The sequence below is a fragment of the Apaloderma vittatum genome, unplaced genomic scaffold (genome assembly GCF_000703405.1).
Source record: "Apaloderma vittatum isolate BGI_N311 unplaced genomic scaffold, ASM70340v1 scaffold15596, whole genome shotgun sequence".
NCBI lineage: Eukaryota > Metazoa > Chordata > Aves > Trogoniformes > Trogonidae > Apaloderma > Apaloderma vittatum.
Window position 1 is genome coordinate 18,493 of NW_009723520.1, and position 17,083 is coordinate 35,575.

The 17,083-nt window shown below is 38.3% G+C and overlaps 1 protein-coding gene across 1 annotated transcript in view; it reads right to left on the reverse strand.

Moving 5' to 3' along the window:
* Positions 1-719: 719 nt before the first annotated feature.
* Positions 720-17,083, reverse strand: part of NAA35 (N(alpha)-acetyltransferase 35, NatC auxiliary subunit) — a 23,551-nt gene continuing 7,187 nt past the window's right edge. Inside the window, 14 exon segments of the mRNA XM_009872159.1 lie at positions 720-779; positions 1,391-1,471; positions 3,531-3,653; positions 5,113-5,253; positions 5,488-5,555; positions 6,943-7,079; positions 8,800-8,978; positions 9,523-9,621; positions 10,903-10,969; positions 11,191-11,297; positions 12,438-12,497; positions 13,555-13,733; positions 14,245-14,359; positions 17,023-17,083. The exon segment at positions 17,023-17,083 is cut by the window's right edge and continues 5 nt beyond it. Of these exon segments, the coding sequence (XP_009870461.1) occupies positions 720-779; positions 1,391-1,471; positions 3,531-3,653; positions 5,113-5,253; positions 5,488-5,555; positions 6,943-7,079; positions 8,800-8,978; positions 9,523-9,621; positions 10,903-10,969; positions 11,191-11,297; positions 12,438-12,497; positions 13,555-13,733; positions 14,245-14,359; positions 17,023-17,083 (1,477 nt within the window).

Genomic DNA, 17,083 nt, shown 5'->3' on the forward strand with positions numbered 1-17,083 from the left:
TTGCAGAGTGGTCACGATACACTCCTACGTTGCCTGCCTATGTCCTGTCTTGCTAGTGGCTATTGCAGCATTAGCTGGGCAGATTCTCACAGAGGAACTCGCTGTGCTACAATCACAGAATGGCCTTGGCTGGAAAGGATCATTTTAATCCAGCCTCCCTGCCGCAAGCTTGGCGTTGTTAGCGCCACGCTCAGCTGAGCTAACCGGCCCCTTAGTCCATTCCTCACTGTGTTCAAGGACAATCTCCTATGTTTGAGACAAAATACTTCCTAGACAAGCCACTTCAGTAAAAGAACACCCACTAAACTCAGTGCAACAACAGCTAAATGACTAGTTTTCATCTGCTCTTAATTTCTGTAAAGATTGGGTTAGCTTGCAGGATTGGGCAAATAAAGAACCCAGTCACAACTGTTATTAAATCCCTAAACCACCATTTTCTGTCAGGGCTCTTTCACAGAAATGATCTATGATTAAATCTGTAATAAATTCAGTTAAAATAGAACATTCTTCAACAGTACAGCTAACTAAAACCAGCTTCATCTGTAAAACTTTATACAAACCATTTTAAAATAGCAGTTATAATTCAAATCACATAACAGCAGTAGAACAGTAGTGTGATCCCGGAGACCCCTCTCAGTCTGGGTACAGCACTAGAAATTCCATTCTACAGCCGGTATCTGATATACAAATTATGCTTCAGATTAATAATCTCTTGTGTTTCAAACAAGCTTCACAACTGGAAAATATTTATGAGGGGAGAAGTCAAATTCTGGAGGAATCTAGAAGGAAAAGATGGAAAACATTAAGCAGCAGTACTACTGAATTTGATACTCAATGTGAGGCATACCCTGCAGAAAGAAGAAAAACTTTTACAACAGTAAAAGACTGGAATAAAAAGGTAACTCTAGTCCTTTAACATCTGAAAAATATTCCAACCCAATGGATATGCCCAGCCTCCAGCAGTGATGCACACAAAGCTGTAGAGTGCTGGTGCTCCTCTTCAGGGTGTGCCTTCACTCTTCTGCGCTCAGGCTTGGGCAGGAGGTCTGATGGCCCTGTGGGGCACCCACGAATCCTGAGAGCCAGCATCCTGCCGGCTGGGTTCACAAGGTGCTGACAATGCTGTTAACCCCACTACTTCCTCCTGCTCTTGGAGATGACATTGTACATGTCATCCCGCCTACTCTTTCTATGAAACACTTCAAGATGGAAGTTTTCTAGTAACTACAACCAACTATGTAAAAGAGAAAAATGGATTAAGTTACTTTTCCAGTTCTTTTAAGCACTGGAGTGACTATAGCCTGGATGGGCTCATCCAGCCATAGAAAATCTGTGGTAGCTTTGTGTCTAACACTGCATTTCACATTCAATTCAACTGACATCTTCTTACCTTGGAGTCTTTTTTGTGGCCTCCTGCCAGCAGCTTCATAACCACAATATTAGGTTTAGCAACTTTTAGGATTCGATTGACCTAAACACAAAACAGCAGGAAGTTTTCCAGTGAAAGTGTATGACCTCAAAATTATTTCAAAGATAATACTCGAATGTTTACAACACATCAGTCCTCTTAGGAGCATCACTTTAACAGAGAACAGGGCACTTTGGATTTGAGGTATAACAGCTGGACTAATGAAATTTCATGAAGGCAGGTGTGTATTTTAATAGTCACATTTTATTCAACAGACCATAGAAATCACTGGTCTCTGCCTTATGCTTAATAATTGCAGAACTATGTAAAGATCTGAAGCACTCATCCCATTGTGGTTTGAGCCCATTCACCCAGCAACAAAGAACCAGCAGCCACTCACTTATTCTTACCCCTTTCCTTTTTGTGGATGGGGAGGAAAAAATTCATGAAAAGAGGGTCAAGACTAAGGACGCCACTCACCACTTATGCTCACAGGCAAAAACCAGAACAGATTTGGGCAGAAAGCGTTAATTCAAACAACAAAACTACCACCAATTTACCAGTCATCACAGCAGGAAAATAAGAAAATACAACCAGATCTGAAGACCACCTCTCCCTCACCCCTCTCTTCTTCCCATGCTCAGCTCTGCTCTTGATTTCACTACCTCCTCCCTGCTGATGGCAGAGGGGGGCAGCGGCTGCGGGTATTATACATTGTGCCTGCCACTCCTTCCTCCTCAGGGAAAGGACTCCTCGCAGTCTTCACCTGCTTCAGTGTGGTGTCCCTCTCACAGGAGACAGCCCCCCTCAAACTTCTCCAGTGTGAATCCTTCCCATATGGTTGCCGTCCTCCATGACCTGCTCCAGCACAGGTCCCTCCCATGGGCTGCAGTCTTCCCAGTGACGGACTGCTCCAGCACGGGCTTCCCTCAGTCACAGCATGCTTTGGGTACCATCTTTCGCTCTGGTAAGGGGTCTGCAGGTGGGTTTTTGCTCCACCATTAATCTCCTTGAGCTGCAGGGGCACATCCTGCCATCTCACCATGGACTGCAACAAAATCTCTGCTGTGGTGCACCTCTCCTTCTCCTTCCTCCTCAACCTTGAGGTCTGAATGGTTGCTCCTCTCCAAAACAAACAACTCCCCAACACAAAAAAACTTGCCCAGCAAGCTCTTCCCCTCTTAAACACGTTGATCACAGAGGCACTGACTGGCTTGCCCTTGGCCAGAGATGGGTCTGACTTTCAGTTGGGGGAGGCTCTAGAAACTTCACACAGAAGCCAGTTCTGCTACGGAAACCCTGACAGACACAAAGCCAACACATACTCAAATACAGGTTTAGACAGAATCTAGGCATCTACTTACAACACTGTAACACAACAAGAAGGGGAAGGAAACTCAAGCATCAAACTGATGGCTTTTTGCATGGAAGCACGCTTGGCACATTCATACTATCTTTACCTACCCTGGTTAACCTCAGTCAGATAGCGCACGTGCAGTTACCTCCAGGATCTAGAGAAAAGTCATGGATTCCTAAATTCTCAGGAGAACCTAATCCCATAACTGTTCTTAACCTGCTCAAACATAACAGAATAAGCATGCTCTTTGCTCCAAAATAGTCACACACACTAAGTTTTCAGGCTACGGACAAAGAGGGAGACATTCCTACCCGTGTGACAACCTAATGCTGAAAAAACTGCTCAGGAAACAAATGTCAGACTCCTCTTTTCAGCCTGATAATATTCACGCATATTTTTCCACCTCTCAGGAGTACATGTGAAGTTCCACATTCCAGGTAAGCAAGACACTAATGTGTCACCTTCTTGTTAAAACTAGTATGGTTTTAGAACAGGGCCAGAAGGCAACATGCAAGAAGAAACTCAGTTGCTATCTAGCATCTACTATAGTCAGCAAGGACAGGTTTTTGGACCAGTGAAAACAACTCTGATGTTACCTAATGTACTGAAACGGGCCACCCACCCCCATCCGCTCCTCAATCAGAGCACTCGGCTTTGCTCAGCATCTTCACAAAGTACAGTCTGGATCTCAAGCAGATCCAGCTGAAAAAAAACATCTATTCTTTCATGAGCAAATACTCCTTTTGCCCCGTATTTCAGTCTTACCTCATAGTCTGGATTAGGAATATTCTCAAGAATCATTTTAGCTTGCTGGAAGTGTTTGCTAGCTGCCATGTAGAGATCTGATGACTGAGGAGGAGGGCTGTACTTATTTAAATCAGACATTTCCTAGCATGTTATAGAAATAAACATATATTAAAATAAAAATATGTTTATATTACCTTAAATGAAAACAAAAAACTATATCAAAGAAAAAATGTTATGTCAGCTTAAGAACAAATACTGAAGTGGAGAACATTTACTTAAAGTGGCAAATACCGATCAGAAACATAGTGCTTAACAATTATTTTATAGTGCCACAAAACGCAATGAATTTTTCATACTCTTTATAAAACCATACCTCCCCTAAACAACTTGACATTTATTTGCTTTAGTAGTACATGCAGCAAGGTGTGAAATTAGAGGGAAAAAAAAGGAAAAAAGTATATGATATTGTTTACTAAAGATGAGATATTAAACCTGAAAGTGAGATGTTAAACCTTTTCAAAATTCCCTTTTATGTCACTTTGATACTTCCAACTTTTTTTTTATTTTTAAATTACTGATAAAAAGCCTTCGATGACAAGGAGAAAGTCTTCATTTCCACTACAACTGTTCATAACATGAAATCAGGGAGCAGTGATTGGCAAGCAGAATAGTACAGTTTTAAGTTTCTGAAGATCTGTCTGAACTGAAAGTCTGGTCTCCAGAAATCTACGTTCAACAAGAAATGCCCAAACTTCTGCACCTTAGGTTGCAGAGGCCAGTAACCAGCTGGATGAGTAGTAGGGTTGCTGTGAACACCAAGCTAAACACAAGCCAACAAGGTGCTCTCACTACAAATCAGGCCAGTCTCATACAGGGCTACGCAAGCAGGAGCACTGCCAGCAGATAAAGAAGGTCATCAGTCTATACTCAGTATTTGTGCGATAACATCTGAAATATTGTATCCAGCGTTGGATAGATAGACACTTTGTGCAAAAAAGATGCTGAGATACGGAGATGGCTGGGGGCCTAGTGCACGTGACCCACAAGAAGAGGTCAACAGACCTGGACCTCCCCAGTCAGACAAGAAGGATGCTGGTGGGTAATCTTAATAGCAGCCTACAGCTACTTGAAAGGCAATTACAAAATCATCAGAAAAAAAATGCTTCTTGTTAATGGCAGACAATACAACATGAGGGTAGAGGCCACTGGGTAAGACAAGCCTCCACTGGTGCCTTCCAACCAACACATCTTGTGTTTCAACACTCATTCTCATTTTCCTGTTTGCTGCTATATAAACCCCAGCCAAAAAATCTGTCAAGAGACTTTCAAGATATTTTATTTACATGGAAATCAACACAAGTTTCTCATAATCCACCACATCAGATAAACTCTGAAACTTTTAAAAATGTAAGTAGGAACTCAAAGCAATGTATTTTTCTTGAACACAACTAAAGCTAGAATCCCTTGCCATTTTGACTTATGCTTCAGTATGAACTTTGAGGTATTAAAAGCTCTTTTTACAATGACAACAACGTCTAAAGCAGGTAAGCAAATGACTTCTTTGAAAGCGTGACTGGCACCACATTTTAAGATTACTTACTTTAAACTGCAAGTAGTGGACTGGGGGTGGTGTGATAACACTGTTGAATGGAGCAAACCTGTGCTCATATCGAACTTGTTCACTATCCAGTTCAAACTTTGGTTTTCTTACTTTGCCATCCATGTCAAAAGCAATCATTGTCTAAAAAGGATAAAGGTAGTCAAAAGTGTTAGTTTTATGTCACGTTTTGCCGTGAGCAGATGAAAGCTATGACTTAGCTATAACTGGAAGGATAGAAAGATAGTAAAGGATTTACCATATCACATTAGAAATTTAATTTCCAGTCCCACGAGAAACAAAGAAGGCATGCAGCGCATGCCTGATTCCTATTACAAATAAATTGAATCCACTGTTCAGCAAGCACAAATAAATTACCTTGTACATCCCAGCACACATATTTTGATATGCTTGACTCATGGTGATCTCTCTGCTGAGAGGGCGAACTGCAAATTTCACATAAAAATATTTTGTTTACTCAACATAAGTAAACATACAAATTCATATAAAACAGTTCTTTCATGTTTTCACAAGATGACACAATTCTCAAGTATATATTAAAACAATGGAAACTGAACCACAGAAAGCACAGACATGCATTTCTGCTCAGCTGACTCCTGATTACACAAAATATCTCAAGGCATACTTACCAGTCACATGAACACCATACTGCCATCAATGAAATGAAGTGGTCCAGACGGTTAATGCTACTAGCCCATCAGTATACAACACTAAACAATAGTCCAGAATTTTTAAAGTTTTATTTGATAGGGCTGTCTGCTTAGTTAATGGATTTTTGTAAACTTTTAGGACTAAAAGGTTAAAGCATTTTTATCCTAATAAGAAAGTCTTTTACCCTGATAATATTCCTTTAAAGTCCTTTATATGCTTGTGTTTAACTAGTACCAAACACAATGGGCACCTTTCCAAAAGAAGTATAAAACATATGAACTTCTCAAGACAAGGTAATGTAGTTGATACAACCCTGAGCTGTTCACACCTAATTGATTGTTCTCATTGAAAGGAAGACGAGGATAAATGCACAAAACAGAAGGAATAGCAAAGGGCAAAAGTGATCGTCTGCAAGGTGTTTATTTGCCATGTTAATGCTAAGATAACTGCAATACCACAATCCTAGCAGCTACTTAGGCATGGCACATCTGTATCAAGCACTGTTTAGACAATGGTTTGGGACGTCTTTTTGCTAGCAGGCTTATAGTTCTGACCATAAAGCCAGAGCACTGTGATACAGGAAGGGAAAATTCTTATTTTCTCTCATGGCATTGGTAAATTCACACCAGAGAAAGCGTGAGTTTTCAAGAGGTTTTTGCACAACAGTACTACCATTCAACTGAAATGGAGAAACTCACCCTTGTAAAAGTAAGAAACATGCTTGAACACCTTCTAAAACCACAGAAAAATTAGAGAAATAGACTGGAAGTTTAGTATTTGAATCCAGCTACAATAACAAAACCTAATTCTGCAGGAACTACAGATTGTAAAGAGGTAGTATTCTCCAGAAGGTAACTGCTCTGGACCTGTTAATTACATCTCACAGGATCCAATACGTAATACAACTGGTGAAGCCATGAACACAAACTCAGTTTGGGTTAATCTGAAAGACTTATTTAAAAGTAAGTAAGTAAATAAATAAATAGGATGTTCTTAAACAGCAATTGACTAGTCAAAACATTTTACATTCAGCCTTCACAAAACTCAGGACATCTTGCATTCCCATATCTGTGCTGACTCTATAAATTTTGAGATTTAATTCTACATGGCTGCATGAAGGAGAGTAAAATAAAGTCTGAGTTACGCTCTACAACTACATACCCTTTTTCTTTTTCTTTGTTTTCTTACTACTACGGCCTTTCTGTTGTTCCTCCATTATTCTCTCCTCCGCTATTTGAGAGCTGTCCGCACGGCTCAGTGTTGACATCAACCAGGCATAGAGGAACTCTGATAGGTACCTACAGTTAACACAGTATGTAGTCGTTACATACTACAGCGCAAAATATATTCATAATGCACACATCCTCACTGCATGTCAAGTCATTTACTCAAAGAACTAACAGGAAAGGACAAATTTTAGTGCAGTTAAAGCTCTTTAATTTTTACAGCTGAAATCAGCAGATTAGTTTGTGTTCTGGGGTTTTTAGTGGTTTTTTTTTGTTTGCTTGCTTGTTTGTTTTATTTTTTTTAAACAAGACTCAACCACAGCAAAAGGTTGTTTACTAAATGAAATCTAAGCTTGGTATTTCAAAACCCACTGAAGACCAACTTTTTCTAGAATTCTTCCTGCCCTAGCGAATGAGCTTTTAAAAAAATACTATGTTACTACCTTTACTACTTTTGTTAGCGATTCCTAACAAATGTTTTTGAGAAACAAAGTTACTACTGCTTTATTTCAAGCACTCATGAATTACTAAATAAAAGGGCCAAGTCTCCAGGAACACGAGATCCACATGCAGTTCTTTAACATTTAAGAGAAATCTTTCAGAATTCTTTAAGAGCAGTTTCTTTGTAAGCAGAAGCAGGTCCAGTAAATCTCAGCTGACTTCAAATCAAAAGCAATATGCAAAAAAAGAGTAGAAATTATAGATCTGGAGCACATGATGAAGAAATAATACATCATAAGAAGTCATAGTTTAGAAGAAAAATTACTGAGAAATAATTCTGAGTTTCATCTGCACATTTCTGCTCAGAAATCTCCTCTTTTTTGTTCCTCACTTATGGTAAAGAGAAAGCAGTTGACTTGACAGTTCCAGTTAAAATTGGGTGAGGGAAAACATGGGCATGCAAAAAAATATTGACTTGCAGAAACCTTGGTATTACTTATTGAGGTATTTTTTAATAATATTGCCATGTTCTGGTAACTACTAGGAGTATTAGTTTTCTTACTTAATGCTTAACCTACTAATGGAACAGCATAGAAACATAATGAGATGCATTGAAATTCAAGTCATTGGAACTGGTCTAATCTCTCAGAAAGAAGACTTACAGCTTACCTAATAGCAGTTTATTGGTAGCTTTACAGAAAACAAACAAACAAACAAACACACAAACAAACCCCAAAACACCAAGTAGAGAAGCACTTTAACACAGGAACGTTCAACACCAAATTTTTAATGCTGAATCAAAACAGAACCATTTAAAGTCATTCAACTTTTGGACTAAGCCATCAACTACGAAAAGTATAATTAATGTGCATGCAAGTCAAAAAATACAAAGTACTTTGACTCCATATAGTGCTATCATTTTCACTAAAGACAGATGTCTCTTCAAATATGCTCACAGAATGAGATGTTATTTTTACTGAGTCAACTTTCAGACTTGATCTTGGTACTACAAAGTCAATACATAATAAAGGACATTGCTTTCCTCCTCCATTTTCTTGTCTGCCAAAATCGGCATATTTTTCCTTCACTGTCACAAGATACTATTTTAAAAAGCTTAATGGAGAACAAATTACTATTTCATTTTTAAAAAGTACACTATTTAGTAAATCTAGATGAGAGACTAACATTTTTTCTCTCCACTTGAGATTTTAGGAATAGGTGAACTAAATACCATATTCAGTAAGCTTAAGATTAAAAAAATCATAGTTGAAGCCTCCCCTTTAAATATCTGTAATCATAACTCCGTGGGGGCACCCCTCCCCCAACAGCTGTCAATAAAGCATTCTCTTACCAATAAATGTAGTAATATTCATGCATACTGTAAAGTTCCAACTCAAAGCCACTCAGAAGATACTGTATCATAATACGAAGGTTATGATATAGAACCCAGGTGCCCAAGCAAGCCAAATGTTGCCTCTGTGGCTCCTGCTTCAGTAACATACTGTGAAGTGCTGCATCTACTTTCTCAGCCTATTGAAAACAAAAGCAATGTAGCAGACAGGTGAGGAAGAACAATTGACTGAAACAGCATCCAAGTTTTGCCAGAAATAAGTCTCAACAAAGTCTGAACACAAAATGGGTCATTAAAGCCATGGTCCAGATTAAATGGCAGAAATATGCTTTTACAGATATTGCCACATCTAGAACCGTCAGAAAACTGAAAAGTTACTCATATATGTAAATTCTATGCAGTAATACAGCAACACTGTTAGCAGCCACATGAGCACTAAAACTCAGAACTCATTACAAGCTGTTAATTCATTCTGATATAGTGGCAATAATTACTTTTTAAAAAATAAGCTGCACTGAAAATTAAGTTTATAAGCCTAACAGAAAGTCTTTGGATGCATCCTACAGACTTCCTGGGCTGCACTTTAGGAATTCTTGCCCTGTAGATTTTAAGAAAAATGGAGGAGTCGCTTCATTAATTTAGAATCTAATACCACATACTCTATATTCAGTTAGGAATATACCTGGAAAGAAAAGTTTGCTGGCCTGCTGCCTAGGACATTACCTCATCCTGGAGAGTGGCAAATTCCTCAAGAATGTGACCCAGTTTATCCCTCTGACGGGCTCTATTGTGTCCATGGATTTGAATCAGACTACAGAATGGCTGAAAGAAACAAAGTGTAGTCTTAAATTTTCAACACAACTTTGAAACTACAAGATGAGCACTATAATGTCTATTTAAGCACCTCGTTTATATGTCTACATTAAGAGGTGGGTTTGTTAAGCCTCCCTACGGAGTTCAAGTCAGCAGGCAAACAAGCTCTCTGGAACAATGCAAAAGTGCCTTTCTCTGTACAGAAGTCAACACGAGACCGAGCGAACATACCTTTAGGAATCTGATCACAACAGAACCCTTAGGATAAAATAGATGGTTTTTATGCCTAAACCCACGTGCCCAGGTGGCCAAGAAGTCTAACAGCACCATGGCCTGTTTCAGAAACAGCGTGGTCAGCAGGACCAGGGCAGTGATGGTGCCCCTGTACTCAGCACTGGCGAGGCCACAGCTGAAATCCTGTGTTCAGTTTCAGGCACCTCACTCCAGGAAGGACACTGAACTGCTGGAACACGTCCAGAGAAGGGCAATGAAACTGGTGAAGGGGGTAAAACATGTCCTATGAGGAGCAGCTGAGAGAACTGGAGTTGTTTCGTTTAGAGAAGAGGAGGCTGAGGGGTAGAGACCTTATTGCTCTCTACAACTACCTGAAAGGAGGTGGTAGAGACATGGGGATTGGTCTGTTCAACCAGGTAACAAGTGACAGGACAAGAGGAAATGGCCTCAAGTTGCACCAGGGGAGGTTTAGATTGAGTATTAGGAAAAAACCTCTTCACAGAAGAAGTTGTCAAGGATTGGAACAGGCTGCCCAGCGAGGTGGTTGAGTCACCATCCCTGGAGGTATTTAAAAGATGTGGTTTAGTGGTGGGCCTAGCAGGGCTGGGTTAACAGCTGGACTCAACAATCTCAAGGGTCTATTCCAACCTAAAGAGTTCTATTATTTTCTACATTTTCTTTGTGCTGCATTCAGTAACTGAATCTTCTAAAGCAATTCTTATTTTTTTTTAAACTGGAAAAAATGTAAAAATAATTCTGTTTCTACTAGTGTTATGCATTTGTTTTGTGATATGGTAGTACCCTGTAAAGAAGCAGTAGGTGCAGATTTCTAATAAGGTGAAATACTAGTGAAAAATCTAGAAGCATAAAACAGGAAACAAGCAGCAATAATTACACTGGCTTTTAAAAAGATGCTTACTGTTTTAGGATGGTAAACTTCTGCAATTCTGCCTTTGTTTCAGGTGTCTAAAAAAACTGGTCTCATTTTCAAACGTAAGCAAATCTTGGAAGGGCTCATATATGCACAAACACACCATAACCTGAATGAATGCTTACCCGAACACAATGTGTCACAAAGGAATCAATGTAGTCCTTTGCCTGGTGATTATTATAAAGACAACACCTAAAAGGGAAATATCCACATACCAGTGTTTATAAATATCATCAGTCTGTGCAGCATAATATTAAAAAAAGAAACATAAGTGTAGAAACAGCAACTGACTCATTCATACATAAGCACTACTACATACAAAATGTCACATGTCTGACCTTGCTTTTGTAAGCAGAAATATTTTTTTCATAAGACATATTAAACATATGCAAGTAAACTCAAGATCCACTTACTTTGGAGAAAGTACTGGAGGACTAACAAAAGACCTTAAAGCATCTTTTACCATGTCTTGCATGAGGTGAGTGCCAAACACCTTCTTGTTATCTACCAGAAAAGTTGTCTGAAAGTGAAAATATGTTTTTAGAAACATATTTAATTTAAAAGTAATGTTCAAGAAATTACTAACAGAAGGCTCTTATAGTATCTACATATCAGAAATTTGTAAGATTGCTTTAAGAACTAATATGGATCAGCTAGGTACAAGGTTACCGACTCAGAGGCATATTCAGATCTGCCACTTCTGTGTATTCCCATGACACAAAATACAGCTCTATTACTTGTATAAGACAATGCATGTAAAATGGTTTTATTTCTTGGACTTCAAAGATGGTTAATGAGAGTGACGTTTCTGAAGCGTAACATAAAATAGGTTACACAGTTTCCCTGGAGGCAGAAAAATCTAAATCTTCAGACTAAGGCAGACTTCTATCTACCCCTATCAATACTGCTTTCATTGGTCATGTCTGATGCTCATCCCACTTTCTCCACAAATGCTGTGTCCTTCAGTGCTGGTTCTTCAGCAGTAGGAAAAAAAGCTCTGCTGCCAGGCATCCAAAGGGATTGTGCAACATGTGCACAACAGTGGAAGGTCAGAACGCACATGCTACAAAAACATTTTACTTGTGGTTTACATGTGGTTTAATTGGGATCAAACGTAACAAAGGTCTGATGTCTAGGGACACCTCATTGAAATCAAAACTTCCTATAAGGAAGTATATTTTACTCTGAGTTATGGAATACATAACCTACTCTCAAGGTAAGTGAAACAGTGAGAAGAAATGTAGTGGCCTGTTCTGTCCTAACCACCAGTTTCACTGATGTATAGATTACCTATACTGCTACATGAAATTCAGTCTAGTTAGGGAGGGTTAAAAAAAAACACCAGCCTGAGACAACTGAGACAACATGAGAACAACAGCAAAAAAAAAAACAAACACGTACAGGCAGAGAAAACAAAATTAACACTTGCTGTTTTAATTAGCATATACTAACATGATCTAAACAACAGTACTTAAAAATGTTTTTAAAAATTAGATAAGAACATAACCCTCCATATAATACCTAAGTATCTCCAGGAAAATTGTTACCACTTATGTATTAAGTGATATGCAAACAATTTAAATATTTGAAACAAGAAGATGAACCCATACTTATAATGAATGGAGAAGTATTTTATTCAAAGACACAGATTAGGACTTGCCTGTAACAGGGATCTCGAAAGAACACATGGTGATTGCTCACTAAACTCACAGAAAAAATCCTAATTTACATTTAGGAAAAAAAAAGACAATTCAGGTTAATATGCCAATTTTTTATACATAAACACACCATATTTAAATTTTATACATACACAAGCTTGTGCACTTTTATATATACACAATTGTGTAAATTCATCTATATTTTCTATACACAAACATACATACATAGCATAGCTTACACAACTTGTAAGAAAGCAAGCATAAGTAGTTTCAACAAAACAGAACATATTATGAAGCTAAAATATTTTTTTTGCTGCAATTACTTTGAATTTAACAGAACAAAAGGTTTCTGAAATTTTTGCTTCAGAGCCACAACTAGAAGGATGCCAGAAAAAAAGATACTGTAACACTTAAGATCACAATGTAACTGAAGCATATCTGCAACAAAACTGTAATGTTTAAATAGTACCAGATGCTTCCTGGTAACAGTTGTTAAGCAATTTAACAGGAAAAAAGATGAACAAAGATTTTAGCTTGATCTTCAAGCTGATCTGTGACTCTTTCCTCAGTTAGAGAACACTTGTATCGTAAAAAGTATTTCTAGCATTTAAGTGTCTTATAATAAATGTTGCCAGTAACTAAGAATGACATCACTTATTCAGGAAAGGACTTAAGCAGGTGCTTAACTTTATGTCTATTCAGGGAATTACCTGCTTAAACAAACGTATATTAAGTGCTCTCTTGTAGCAAATCCAAAAAAACCCAGGCATGTAGTTAGGAATTATGTTCTGCTACTGCGGATACAGCTCTTCAGCCAGAGTTACAAGCAAATTAACTTGCTTGGGTTCTGCCACTAATACACACAACTATTGAACAGACTATGGGAAAAATTATTTGAGAGAAGAAAAGGTCTTTGTCAAAAAAAGAAAAATATTAAGTATCAGGAAAGACAGAAAGTTTTCAAATTATGTGTAACCATGAAAAACACCAGAAGGCTTTTAGATACAGCTCAGTTTTTACTTCAGTGAGCAACAATATGTATATATGGAATGATTTTTTTTTAAGTAATCTTTTAAGATCTTATTTTTGGCTATAAAAAAAAGAAATATTCATGCTTACCAGTATACAGTGCAAGTTGGTTAAGTTGACTACTTCACATACAGTTTTTATTCGGTCTATTAGTTTGGAAAAATAATTGACCATTTCTTCCCTTTTAATTATTTTTGCATATCGAGGGAAAGTTGGTGGCAGCAATCTCTGATTAACAAGGGGTTCAAAGCCCATCATAATAGGATGATCTAATGAAAGAGGAGGGGAGGGAGAAAAAGAGACAAAAAAGAAAGAGAGCTAAAAGCTGCACCTAAGCTGTGTTTTCAGAACTCACTTCAAACTTGAAAGTATAATACAAATTATTCAACTGGCCACAATGAACTTTTTAACTGAGAGTTAACTTTCAGAGACATTAACTACCCAAGTGAGACAACAATTGTTCTTTAAAAGCCCAATCCCAACATCTCAGCATATACCCAAACAGATAGTGAGGTGGTGTTCCCCATTTTAAAATAGTAGTATACATTGATTCAAAGCTTAATCAAAAGTTCGTATTATCTCTGGCTTTGAAGCAATGTAAGAATATTGCTTTCAGGAGAATAATCATTTAGCGAAATAAAAATAGATCAAACAACACAGATCTGTAACAACTTGCAAAATCAGTATTATTAGTTAAAAGTAAATAGATACATAGATATTAAAGTTTATCAAGAAAGCATGTTAAGAAAGAAAGCAAAAATGGTAAAATTTCATACAAACCTCCTTTAGTGGTGTCATTCTGTGCCTGGATACCATGATGCAATGAATTGTGGATGGCAGAAAGCAAGTCAGCCGCCTGAGTCATTAGTTTCTGAGCTTCTGCAACTGCACTGGTCTGAAAGGCAGGTAATAGTTATTTACATTATGAAACCAACAAAACTCTTCTCTAGAATTCATGGTATTAGAATGGTAATTAGAACGGTATTAGAATACTAATGTTTGTACAGAATCAGTTCTGAAAGAAAACCCAAGCAAACAACAGATTTTTGTGCAATAAACTGTTCTCTATACTTTACATATCTATATGCAGATTTGATACTGCATTTTTTGCTCTACACAATAAGCTTTAACAATATTTACAACTGAAAGTCTAGTATATGCTACACCCCAGTCCTCTACTATTGATTTTAGCAGATGGGGGAAGGGGGGCAAAAAAGCCCACAAAACCTTTCCAAAAAAAGAAGTCAAACTCCGAACTGCAAAGAGAAAAAAGATTTCCTATCATCAGAAAATGCAGAATTCTTGAGAATATAGACAAAACACAACCTACCAACTGAAACGAAATCACTACATAGCATTAGACAACACCAGATGTCCATCACAAATCTTGATTTATGATCTGCTGACATGCTAAATTTTCTGATGTCCTATGAATCTGGATCTTTTAGCAAACTGGGTACCATTTAAAATAGCTCTCCGTAAAATCTAAAATCTTGCTTTAAAAATAGTGGACTAACAGTCCATGATGAAACTTCAAATATTTGAGACCTCAAGTCAAATTGAAACTTAACTTCTTTCAGAATACAAGATGTTTAAAACACCCCGAAGACCTAACAGAAACTGAACAACATTTATATGTCTAATACACGTTCCCATATTATAGCATCCACAAATCAACTAAAAGAATAAGCTTCTAAGCATATCTAATTCAAATCAAGGTAGTCTGTAATGTAAATATCTTATACTTTAAGTTATCAGACTTCAGCAACACTAAGACAATCTGATTTTGCAGACTGCTAACACAGATAGAATCTGGTTGCACATGTGTAGATCACTTATGTTACAGTTTGATTTCTGATATAAATTGTTATACTCAGAATGTAATTGTTCTCAATCACGTTTTCCTCAACACTGATGTCTATAAATGATACTTGCATCTGACTTTCAACATATTCAAGGTCTGATGACAGGCCAGAGTGTCTTCTCAGAAAAGTTTGCCGATGGCACGAAAAAGGGAGGTTTGGCTGATACACCTGAAGGCTGTGTGGCCATTCAGCATGATTTGGACAGATTGAAGACCTGGGCAAAAAGGAACCTAACGAGGTTCAACAAGAGTAAGTGCAGAGACCCACACCTGGGAAGGAATAATAAAACGTACCAGTACAGGTTAGGAGGTGATCTGCTAGAGAGCAGCTCTGTGGGGAAGGACCTTGGAGTCCTGGTGGACGAGTTATCCACGGGACAGCAACGTGCCCTTGTAACCAAGTGGGACAATGGGATCCTGGGGTGCATTAGGAAGACTGTGTCCAGCAGATCGAGGGAAGTTCTCCTCCTCCTCTACTCTGCCCTGGTGAGACCTCACCTAGAGTACTGTATCCAGTTCTGGGCTCCCGATCTCAAGAGGGACAGAGATTTACTTGAGAGAGTCCAACAAAGGGCTATGAGGATGATTAAGGGACTGGAACACCTGCCTTAAGAGGAAAGGCTGAGAGACCTGGGGCTTTTTAGTCCAGAGAGGAGAAGACTGAGAGGGGATTTAATTAATGTGTATAAATATATAAGGGCTGAGCATTTAAGAAGGAATGGACAACCTCTTGTCACTTGTGCCCTGTGACAGCGCAAGGGGCAATAGATGCAAGCTAGAGCACAGGAAGTTCCAGCTCAACGTGAAGGAAGAACTTGTTTACTCTAAGGGTGACAAGAGAACTGGAACAGTCTCCCCAGAGAGGTTGTGGAGTCTCCTCTGGAGACTTTCAAGACCTGTCTGGATATGTTCCTGTGTGACCTGCCCTGGATTCTGTGGTCCTGCTCTGGCAGGGGGCTAGACTCAATCTCCAGAGGTGCCTTCCAACCCCTACCATGCTGTGCTTCTGTGATTTTAAACTCTACACATGCAGCTGCTACAACAGCAAATTGTGTGGAGAAAATCTGCATGCCACTTGAGCAAGAAACTTGTTTATTTTTTTATGAAAACAAACATAACAGTAAGTGAGACATATATTTACCCTCATATAAAGAAAAAGCTATTCAAGCAAAAAGCTTTGTCTCATGTGACATGTGATTCTACTCCTCTCCCTTAAAACATACAATTACTTCCCCTCTCAACAATCAGGAAATCTTGTATTCAAAAAGCAGAAAAATTGCACAGAAAGCTGTTATACTGGTCTTCTCAGGAAAAGCTAACAATTCTCTAGAGACAGACAAAAAACTGTGCAATATCTAGTAACTCCACGGAAGAGGACTGAACTTAAAAATATGATCCTGTGTGTGAAAAGAACAATCCAAAACCCCAAAATACTTTTCTTTAAGTGTTCTAGAATGAATATGCTGTCTCTCTGCAAGGCTATAATAATGTCAGCTATTAGCCTTCTCAGTTTTTTCTTTAAAAATTAACAAAATTAGAATGGTTGTCACCATAAGGCCTTGTCCAACACTCTATCTGCAGCAACATCAGTTCAAATCTACAGAATCTACAGAACAATTGATTGACCTTAGAGAATGAAAAATCAGTACTTTAGAGGATCACAATGTGAACACAGAAAAACCAAATGAACGTACCTCTTTCTTTGTAAATGCTATTAGAACAGTGAGTAGAACCCGGGTAAACTTAACCCTGCTG